Here is an 11,678-nt window from a genome sequence, read left to right as displayed (position 1 = left end):
TATATGGGTTCCCTTCTAGACACGAGCGCTGTTTGTTTGTATGTGCTTCATAACCGTGTACCCCAGGGGGCCCGTCATAATAGCCTGCACTGGGGCCCGTCATTACTAAGTTACGCCACTGAGAAGGCTCATGCACTTCTGACAGCAAAATGGAAATATTTCCATGAATTTCTAACATTTACAGATGGAGAATATACCTGTGAAATGTAGGCTAAGTTATGCATTCAGGAAGACAGCACATCTCAAACACATTAAACAGCGCGAGTAGCCTCTGTCTCTGTCAGCGGCACACGCAGCCTTTCTGTCAGAGCATATGACGGGCCGAGCCGCGAAACGAAACTATAAACTATGTCTTACCAGTTTTTAAAGGCCTTAATATGAAGCTTGTCACATGTTTAGAACAAATTGGATTATGCACTTTCTCCGCAGCAGCTCAGTCTGTGTCCTCCGCTATATTTTCAGATGCGCTCGTATCAAACTACTGTATATCGATATAAACGGTATTGCCTCATATCGAATCGCTTATAAATAAAATATTAATATATCGTACTAACTCGATATACCGCCCAGCCCTACTAACATTGTGTTCTTACATTAGAACATTTATTGCTTCTAGTCTTACTGCTGTTTGTCTTGATCAGGATAGCTGATAGAGGTCAGTGTGATGTGTTTGCCAGTCAGAGGATTTGTGGCAATCAGAGTAAAAACATTTCCAGCATTCTGAAGTAACACACACAGCACACCCTGCAGGAAAGAAAGCGTTTATCACTGTATTCACTGGCACATACTCATTCTTTTAACACACACTCACTGACACAAGAGCAATACACTCGCTTACTCTGTAAGAATATCCCTTCATGCAGTTTGTCATGGTTAAAGTCTTTTCCAGGTATATAGTCTGAAGAAGCTGGCCTGTTTTCATGTTCCTGAAATTCACAAGCATGACCAAAGCAATAATTAATTATAAAATTTAAATACTAAGAAAACAAGATATATGTATAACTACAAATAATGTACTGAAAACACATTGACTCTAAATTCTGCTTAGTCTTTAGTACCACATCAGAAAATAATTTTGATCAAATTTAAAAGAATATTTCAGCCATGAAAATTTGCTGACAATTTACTCACTCTCAGCCTCAGGCCATCAAAGAAACTGTCTGGGTAAATAAATGTTTTGGTCCTTTTTCAATGTAAAGGATAATTTTGCCTAATCATACACCCAACTGCCTTAGCTATTCTTTAAATATTAATGGTGAAAAAAATGTGTGGTAAATATTGTAAAAATAATTTTTGTTATTGTTAACTACAACTAAAACAACTGAAAATCGTGTTCATATTCGAAAAAATATATATGAAAAACTTACAAAGAAAATGCCTCAGCAATAGGCTGAAATAAAATATGTTAAGTTGAAGTACTAAATTTACTAAAACATCAATAAAAATTAAAACTTAATAGAAATACATATAAGAAATATATATATAAGAAATGGTATACATACAATAGCAAAAAAATGGTTTCTCAAACTACTGAGGCTTTGAATAGTGACACTAGCTTGAGCATAACGACACTAAAGCAATAAATCATAATATTATCAGTTCTGTTTTTATCTATTTATAATGTCAGACTGAAGTTAGCCTTACTGGTTTGTAACTGCAGATTCTGATGGTTTTCTGAATATTCTGACGTCACCACTGAAGAAGTCTCAGATGTGTGTGGTAAGTAAATCTGTGTAAGTCTGTTCTGCACACGCCTGAGAATGGCATCATGATGCTCTGCTCTCTAAATGAAAATCAAACAGACATTCATTAACGGGTTCAATTATATTCATTACAGGTTCCATTATTTGACAATTCGAGCACTGTTATACTGCAGAAATCAATTCAGTCTAACAGTGTTAACATCAGTTTGAACATAAATTCTTGCATAACCACAAATACAGCATGTTTTTACCTGCAGTCTCTGTGCTGTCCTCTCATACTCTCGCTTCAGGTGCTCCAGTCGTCTTCTCAGCTAAAACATTAAATGGAAGACAAATGAAATAATGTTTTTATGACTGTCATGTTAAGTAAAAACATTAAATAAAACACTAAAAACATTAATACATGTTAATCGTACATATAATAATATTATACGGTACCTTCAAAAAAGTACTATTGTGGTACAGTGAGGATATCAGATGTTCATACCATAGCATTACACCATGTTTGCCATAACGTACCATAGTATTTACACAGCACTCCAAGGTATTTCAAAGAATATCATGGTACATGACCAAAACAACATAGTATGATCATGGCAGTTATTAGTTAGTTTTCTGGACAATAAAAATACACTTTTTTTTTTTTAATGGTGCTTCCACAAATATATAAACATACTGAACTTACTGTCTGTTTATCTTCGTAAGGGAGAATCTCCTCTGACATCCTATTAACTAATATGTTAATGTGTTATTTCTGTATTTGCTGATAGACGCGGGTGCTTGCACATCAAAGTATCAATCTGACACATGAAAACATGAGAATCACAACCAGTTGTAAACAATCACTTTTAACCTGACGAGACTTCCGGAATATTTTGCCACACTCAACCTTCCCGCGAGTCCTGACTGCAGACAAAACCAATCGATAACAGATAACATTCTCTGACCTTCAGATTAGTGTTACTCGATTATGCTACTGCCACTGGACAATAAATTGTCCATTATAACAACAGACATATAATCTATTATATTTTAATATCATATTTCTATCAAGATTAAAGGATCTTCAGAAAGAGCAGGATTTAGATTTAGAGATATACATGTTCATTATCCGTCTCATCGGATTCTTTAGTAATGTCTGTTAAGAGTTTTTCCTCAGTATTTAGTGAAGGAAGCAGCAGATTTGTGGTTTATGCGGTCTGATTTAACAATTGTTATCTCTATCTCGCAGCTGTAAGCTTAAAAGCAGTACGGTAGATTAAATATTAGCTAAAGTAGTCTGTTTGATTTAGGGAATGGTGCTTCATAAATCCTTTTTTTCCCTCGAAGTAGTCAGTAGGCTTAAATAAAAATCACGTGTAGTAGACTACCCTAAAAGTGTTAAAGTGGCAAATAATGGCAGGTTTTATCGAAGTTTATGCACATGACAATTGTGTCATGTGCAAGCAACTTATTATTTATTATTACTTTATTATCAGAATTAGCTTTATTCGCCAAGTGTGTGCAAACACACAAGGAATTTGTTGTGTTTTTTTAGGAGCCCTTGGTACATACACACACACATAGACAGACAGACATGACATGAGAACAGAAAGAACAATTAAATAAGCAAGGCTAAAGAAAATAATAATGTGGTAAAAATCTGGAACAGAATATTTATGTACAGATTTGTGCATTATTTACTGTAAGGTTGTATAAATAAAAATATGCATATGTATTTACATAATACTTGAAAGTCAGGCAATTGCTGGAAGTGGAGAAATGAATTACAGAAAACAGGTAATCATTTCTGTGTTAGCTGTTTAAGATGGAGATGGCATGGGGGGGAAAAAACTGTTTTTATGCCAAGATGTTATAGTGCACAGAGATCTGTAACGTCTGCCAGAGGGGAGAAGTGCAAACAGGTTGTGGCCGGGGTGAGAGTGGTCTGTGATAATGTTACCTGCCCATTTCTTCACTCTGGAGTTGTACAAGTCCTGAAGGTTGGGCAGGTGTACACCAATTATCCTTTCAGCTGTCTTGACAGTCCGTTGCAGTCTTCTTATATCCGTTTTGCTGGCTGACCCAAACCAGACAGTTATAGAAGTGCACAGAACTGACTCAATAACAGCTGAGTAAAACTGTGTCATCTGCGCCTGTGGCAGGTTGAACTTTTTCAGCTGGCGAAGGAAGTACAACGTCTGCTGGGCCTTTTTCACAATAGAGTCAATGTGATTGTCCCACGTCAGGTCCTGAGAGATGGTGGTTCCCAGGAACCTGAATGACTCTACTGCAGCCACAGTGCTGTTCATGATGGTGAGTGGGGTTTCTCCAGAAGTCCACTATCATCTCCACAGTTTTGAACGTGTTCAGCTCCAGGTTGTTGTGACTGCACCAGACAGACAGTTGCTCAACCTCTTGTCTGTAAGCAGACTCGTCACTGTCCTGGATGAGGCCAATTACAAATTATTATTCATTTCCTTAAACTATCCAATCAACCAGAAAGTAATAGTTCAAAAATTGCTGAAAATGTACTCAGGCCATACAAAATGTAGTTAGTTTCTTTATTGGAGAAGTGTAGCACATCACTTGCTCACCAATGGATCCTCTGCAGTGGATGGGTGCTGTCAGAATGAGAGTCCAAACAGCTGATAAAAACATCACAATAATCCACACGACTCCAGTCCATCAATTAATGGCTTGTTTAGCTAAAAGCTGTGTGTGTTTGTAAAAACCAAATCCATAATTAAGATGTTTTTAACTTCAAACTGTTGCTTCTAGCTAAAATATGAGTCCCTTATCCATAATATTGCTTTCTCCAATTAAAGAGTTGTCTAGTCTGAATCAGGAGAGAAATATGCACAGGTCAAGCACTGTTTACAAGCAAACACAGTTCAAAACATTATAAACAACTATGTTTGTGGATTTTGATGTGAGAGGACAACAGTGAAGACTTTGTCACTGCAGGAAGTGTTATTATGATTCATGGACTGGTATTTTGCCGAGAAGCCATGGTTTAAAGTTAAAATGCCTTGATGGATTATTGTAATGTTTTTATCAGCCGTTTGTACTCTCATTTCCATTCACTGTGTAGGATCCATTGGTGAGCAAGTGATGCAAAGCTACATTTCTCCATATGTCATGATGAAGAAACAAACTCATCTACATCTTGGATTACAAAAGGGTGTGCAAACTTTTGGCAAATTTTCATTTTTGATTGAACTATTCCTTTAAGAACCTTCAAGGACAAAACACCTTATTTGTTACTCCAGAAAAGTAAAAGCACATGTCTCCTAATAATCTGCTTGATTTTAAATTGTCTTTTGTGTTTGTGTCAGATACGACATTTATTCTCTGCAAGCATGGACAGCAAAGGTCCATTCAAGACAGTGGGTCTCCTACGTCACGGTTCCTTGGAGGTGATAGTGTTGTCATAATGTGTCTTCCTGTGGAGTGAAGTGGATGTCTCCCTAAAATGCTAATCCTGGGGATTGACACAGAAATGGTCAGCTCTATGCTCTCTGATATGCCTGATGTAAAAAAAATAATAAAAAATAAAGTCACATGCACCCGAGTTCTACGCTGCAACAGAACAGGCTTGAAGTTTCTCTAATAAAAATAATCATACTAATATAAATATATACTAATATAATACTCATACACTAAATTAAATAGACTAATAAACTAGACAAATGTGCAGAAATGGCAGAACTGAAAGCCAAATTAATCACCCTCTCATGTTACTCCCAGATAGACTGGCAGTTGCAACAGATCAAGGGAAATGGACAGATAAAGTCACATTGACCGCATTTAGCCTTCAGATATGCGTAAACACAGTGTTTGGGTGGAAAATGTCGGTCCTCTGAGGTTACAGTGTGTTTTGCATGCCTACCGTCTGATACCATGATTTTAATATGCAATGAATTGAAAATCATCTCTGATGAAAAGAAATATGTCTGACCTCAGGATGGTGTTTCTGACCTGACAATTAGGTATACAGCCTTGCTTAACCAATCAAATAATGCTCTTTTGAACCGTGTACATATTTTATTTCAATAAGTATTCAACAGTTTCAACAGCATGATGAAACATGATGACTATTTAAGCTAATTAAACTGGTAATTTATGAAAGTCTTAGAAAGGTCAGCCAATGCATCAAGATCAAGATGATTAAATACTAGACATCAAATAATATAGCTTGTTCATACATTAGTTCAGTAATTAACCTTGCTGATAGATAGGCTTACTTATTCATGGCAGAGTGAAAAAAAAAAAACGTTTCTATAGTTTGCCAAACCACACCTACAAGAAGTCAGGCTTTCTCATCCTGTTTGGAGTAGAGTAGCCTATAGCACATTAGCATACTAGCACATTATACCAGGCTACTGCATCTCACAAATTAAAAAATGTCTATTAAAAAAATATTTGAAACAACAAAGTAGACAGCGATAAACTTTTCACAATAGCATTCATTATTGTGACACAATAGGGGACAATTGTGGGGACGTTGGAATTGTCTCACACTGTTTTGTATTTTCAAATAAATAAATTATGATACAAATAAAGAGATTCAAAGGTTTTAGCAAATTCACCCATTAATAGAATATGATCCACAAATGTTAGGAATTTCACAAAAATGAATTAAATTAATAAAAAAATCCAATTTGGTGGTCAGTCGAACTTGGCCTTCTGGGGCTATAGGCTCTTAATTATCACTTTATTATATATCACAAATGTATCACAAAAACCGTAAGTGTTTTTTTAAAGGTCACATTTGGTCATTGGTGTTTGAAACACTAGGCTATCATAAAGTTTCTCGAGACTGATCATGAACCTCAACATTTTGCGCCCCGAAAATTCCATATAACCTCTAGCTGAACTCATTGAATAATTAGTACAATGTCTTTCATATTGTGAAACTCTACAACACAGAAACCCACGCGTCGCGTCACTCGCGTTTCCATTGGCTACAGCTTGTAGGCTACGTAGGACGCATTCAGGTAATATAAGGGCATCATCCTTGCCTCTTCTTCAGTACTGGGTCTCGATGGCAAAAATCTAAAAAATCTCTTCTGCAAACTATAATTTATGAAATTAACGTTGAAGGAATATGTCTCTCTTGGTGCAGGAGCATCGGACGGTGCGCTTTGTGTTTTTGGGCGCCGCCCGGGTTGGAAAAACCACCCTGATCACCCGCTTCTTGCAAGATCGTTTCGACTCCAAATACACGCGCACGGTAGAAGAGCTTCACGCGCTCGAGTACGACACGGACGGCGCGAGAGTGCGCATTGAGATCTTGGACACGAGCGGCAGTTATTCCTTCCCAGCGATGCGCGCTCTGTGCATCCGAACCGGGGACGCGTTTGCGCTTGTATACGCCGCCGACGAGCCAGAATCCTTGGAGGAGGTGCAGCGGCTCCGTGAGGAGATTCTAGAGATGAAAGGGGAGAAATTTACGGGCATCACGGTGATAGAAAACAAAGCGGACTTGGGCAGCCGAAGTCGCCAGGCCACTGCTGAGGTGATGCGCGCTGTGGAGGAGGACTGGGGCGCGGGGTTCGTGGAGACGTCCGCACGAACCGGCGAGAACGTCACAGCTGTGTTTCGGGACCTGCTTCAACAGATGAAGTTACCGAGCCGCGTGAGCCCGGCACTACGCAGACGGACGCAGACAATGACCAGAGAACTTACAGAGACGCGGAAAAAGCCTCCAACGAAGAAGAACAGCAGCTGTATCTTGTCTTGATCGACCTTCAGGGAACGATATGCAATGCATCATACTGATGCTTTAGTGATCTGGATCAGTAGACTCCACATAGGACAATTTAGAGAGTATGGTTCTGTTTATGTTTGATCATAATCATGTATGGGATTTTTTTTATGTCTGATCTCTTTGAAAGAGAACCAAAGTATTGTTTTATGAGTGAATAAATGCAAATTATGTTCTAATCAATATGTGTTCTTTGTGCATACTCATTACCTTCTTAAAGGTAATACCAAATGTGACCTATTTAGGCTACTAAATAAGTAGCATCAAACCTACTTATCCCAACACATAAAATCACTCTGTACATCAGACTAGAACATGTTAAGGATTTTGTACATGTGCTTAATGACCTGACCTTTCCTCAGAAAATAAAGTCTCTGCACCTTCCAGATGGCCTTTTTGTTAGTATATCAGTCTGTGACTGTGTGCTCAGTTCTTTGCATGACTCAACACCATGTCACACCCTTTCTTTGCTATTGGGATAAGGCATTACATAGAGTTTGCAAATATATCATGGGAATGATTCACAAATTAAAATTAGCTGAACACATCCCTCAGGCCATCCAAGATGTATGAATCACAATAATCTTGTTGAGTGAAGCTGCATGTTTGTTGTAAAAAGTCATTTTAACTTTAAACCATTGCTTCAGGCCAAAACATGAGTCCATAATCCATAATAACACTTCATCCAGTGGAAAAGTCCATCCCCTGTTGTCATCTCACATCAAAATCCACCAAATTTGTTGTTTCTCTCCTGATTCAGACAAGATTACTTTTTCACTGCATGGAGAAAGCAATATTATGGATAGAGAGCATGTATTTTGGCCAGAAGCAACAATTAAAAATAAAATGGAACAATTTGTTTCTTACAAACACACAGCTTTTCACTTCACAAGATGTTAACTGATGGACTGGAGACATGTGGATTACTTGTGGATTATTGTGAAGTTTTTATCAGCTGTTTGGACTCTCATTCTGACGGCACCCATTCACTGCAGAGGATCCATTGGTGCAAGTGATATAATGCATTTCTCCAAAAACAAACTCATCTACATCTTGGATGGCCTGAAGGTGAGTAAATTTTAATTAAACTTTTATTTTTGGGTAAACTATTACTTCAAAACCTGAAATGTAAAATAAAAATGTAAAGCAATGCATTATAGTGGGCAGTTGTGTGAGTTTGGCCATATAATTCATGAAAACAGTTCATGGCAGATTAACTTTTTGTTGTTGCTTATTTGTTATCAACCCCAGTTTCCTGACATTTTCAATGCAGATAATGATTAAAAACTGCACCTTCCATCTGAACGCATTCTCCTTGCTTCACTTCTTCGTCACCTCGTAAAAACATTCCATAATTTCATAAAGTATTTATTTCTAAACAGGACAATGAACTAAGCTAGCTATTTTTGAGCAAAAATAATTTCATAAAGTATTTATTTCTAAACAGGCCAATTGACTAATGGACTAAGGAGTAGCTATGAGCAAAAATAATGCAGTATACAGGCATGTCCACAATGATGATAAACTGCATAAACACAAAAGTAAAAACCACGATGGTAGCAAAATGAAACACAAATGTTAAAACTAATGGTAAAAACTTTGATCTGTCACTAAATATGTATGGCAGCTATGATCATAGACAGTAGGCTAATGTTAGTCCCAGCAGTATGCGTAGGTTGATGTATTTTGGAACGGTTTAATATAGCCTATAATTTATTCAGCTTTCAAGGAGGCTTATGTGTTTTATGCAAACATTAAGTACTTCCTTTCTCACTGCGACCATGCAACCCATCTTTTTCTATATGCTAAAATTATCTAACTGCCATGACAACCTTTTAGAGAGACACTTGTAGTGTTTTAATCGGGAAGCGGTGGGTGCATGCGTGCATTTGTGAATGGACTAGACAGGAGAAAGTCGTGAGGACAACAGTGAGAATGCTGTCATGAAAAACAGCAAACAACCTTATTAGGAAACACTTCACAGAATTGACAAAGACACAGATACTCTAAAAAAAAAAAAACACCTACACAGCTAATCTAAGTCATGTCTTCTCTTTAATGATTTGATTATATGAAAAAAATACATTTGCATAATTTTATTTTTTCATATTTATATATTTAGAAGAAAGCAATTAATTTTAAGTCTGTGAGAAATAATTGAATATCATGGGATTGAACGAGACATTAAAATAAACGCTAATAATTGTCCAATAATTTAATATAACATTGTTTATTACTGCTCACTGACCTTGTAACACTGTTTTGGTTTTGTGTCACAAGGGCAAACTTTCTGTTTCACAAACATAAAAACGTGTGTAATGATAGGTGACATGGTATTTTCCCCCTCCGCAATCTAAAATGTGCCCTCATTTGACCATTTGCGCACACACAAATGCAAGTAGCTAATAATTTAATTATTACAAATTAGTGCACTTTAAATAATAGAGTTGGCCCTATTTAAAAGAGACTTCATAAAACGTATGATTCATATTAAAATCATAAAATATCATTTAATACGAAAGCTATTTTGCATTGTCCAATGCTTCCCAAAGTTAAATAGCCAAAGATAATAAATAAAGTTTTTTTAGAACGTACACGGCGAGTCCCATGATGCTTCGCTGTGTTTGGTCAGAATTTAAATCGCAGCAGCCAATCAGAGGCGGAGATAACGAATCGAGCACAATTCAAAAAGTAGCAGCGACTCACTGCATTCCCGTCACAGCAGCGGGCCGACGCACTTTATTTATGCCCGTTTAATTTCGTTCTTATCCGCGAAATACTACCAATGCGTGCCTCAGGGCGGTGAATATACATCTTTTAGATAAGATACAGTGTATACTGTGGGTTTTCAAGTTGTTGGAGTTATTATTTGAATGTAGTTTTCGGTGGTTCGCAGCGGATGTGGATGACTGGTGAATTGCGTGCTGTTTCGGGATAAAGAAGCAAGGAACTTCGCCTCGGTTATTTATTTTTCAGGACTTTAGGGTTCCTTATTCTCCTTAAATCGTCCTGTAAAGTGTGCAACGATGAGCGCAGGAATCGCAAAGACGGCGAAGCCATCGGCTCACGTCGACCCCAAATCTGCTCCTCTGAAAGAGATTCCTGATGTTCTAGTGGATCCCAGAACCATGAAGAGATACATGCGAGGTCGCTTTCTGGGAAAAGGAGGATTTGCGAAATGCTACGAAATCACAGATATGGACACAAAGGAGGTTTTCGCAGGGAAAGTGGTGCCGAAGTCGATGCTACTGAAGCCGCACCAGAAAGAGAAAATGAGCACAGAAATCGCCATTCACAAGAGTCTCGATAACCCACACGTCGTGGGATTTCACGGTTTTTTTGAGGATGATGATTTCGTGTACGTGGTGCTGGAAATCTGTCGGAGACGGGTAAGATCAGGGATACTGATTTGAAAACAGACCGTCAACGGTCGCTATTCCTGTCACTGGGTGATCGTGTACTACAGTGCTTTAAGTTAACTCATTTAAAGTATGTTAAGATTAACAGGTACTTACTGTGTTCTTACTAACATTAGACTCAATTGTTTATTCCTTATAATAATGTACGAGATAGCTATAAACTAAGACAGGTTCTAACGTTACTTTCTCCCTTACACTGCCAGTCAGTGGATTTTAAACTGGAGGATGTGACGTCAGTTGATTTTGTGTTTCTTGGAGATATCGTTGTTTAAAACTAACTCCGTCAGAAATAAAAAATAATCAATAATAAATATATTTTACTGTCTTCACTTCTATTTTTAATGTATATTTATAATACTTTATTTATAATTAATTAATAATACTTACATTTTTTTTGCAGATTCTGTAAATTCAAATAATCCTCAAATCCTACCAGTTTTCAAACCCCAGGAATAAGGACAAAGGAATAAAATTTTTCTTTTATTCCTTTGTCCTTTTTTGTGATGGAAGTGGAGTTAAAACAAAGTTTGTTTGCAGTTCCCGTCTGCTCTATATTTTGGTGCTTAATTTCTTTCTTTCCATATAGTCTCTCCTTGAATTGCACAAGAGGAGGAAGGCAGTGACGGAGCCTGAGGCCAGATACTTCATGCGCCAGACTATTCAGGGTTGTCAGTACTTGCACAACAACCGGGTCATCCACCGTGATCTCAAACTTGGAAATCTGTTCCTCAATGATGACATGGATGTGAAAATCGGTAAGGAAAAAAATGATTGTTCTTTATCTTTTTTTTTTTTTTTTTTTCACCC

At 37.4% G+C, this 11,678-nt stretch overlaps 1 protein-coding gene and 1 pseudogene across 1 annotated transcript in view; both read left to right on the top strand.

Annotated features, from left to right (window-relative positions):
• The first annotated feature begins 6,733 nt into the window (after nucleotides 1-6,733).
• Nucleotides 6,734-7,600, top strand: LOC107722941 (GTP-binding protein Rhes pseudogene; annotated as a pseudogene).
• A 2,526-nt stretch (nucleotides 7,601-10,126) lies between these two features.
• Nucleotides 10,127-11,678, top strand: part of LOC107722962 (serine/threonine-protein kinase PLK1-like) — a 10,946-nt gene continuing 9,394 nt past the window's right edge. The window contains exons 1-2 of the mRNA XM_016531462.1: nucleotides 10,127-10,841; nucleotides 11,458-11,626. Coding sequence (XP_016386948.1) covers nucleotides 10,479-10,841; nucleotides 11,458-11,626 — 532 coding nt within the window. The 5' untranslated portion in view covers nucleotides 10,127-10,478. The remainder of the gene's footprint in view (nucleotides 10,842-11,457; nucleotides 11,627-11,678) is intronic.

The sequence above is a fragment of the Sinocyclocheilus rhinocerous genome, unplaced genomic scaffold, assembly GCF_001515625.1.
Source record: "Sinocyclocheilus rhinocerous isolate Xijiao unplaced genomic scaffold, SAMN03320098_v1.1 scaffold3, whole genome shotgun sequence".
Classification (NCBI taxonomy): domain Eukaryota; kingdom Metazoa; phylum Chordata; class Actinopteri; order Cypriniformes; family Cyprinidae; genus Sinocyclocheilus; species Sinocyclocheilus rhinocerous.
This window is presented reverse-complemented; position numbering and strand designations above follow the sequence as displayed.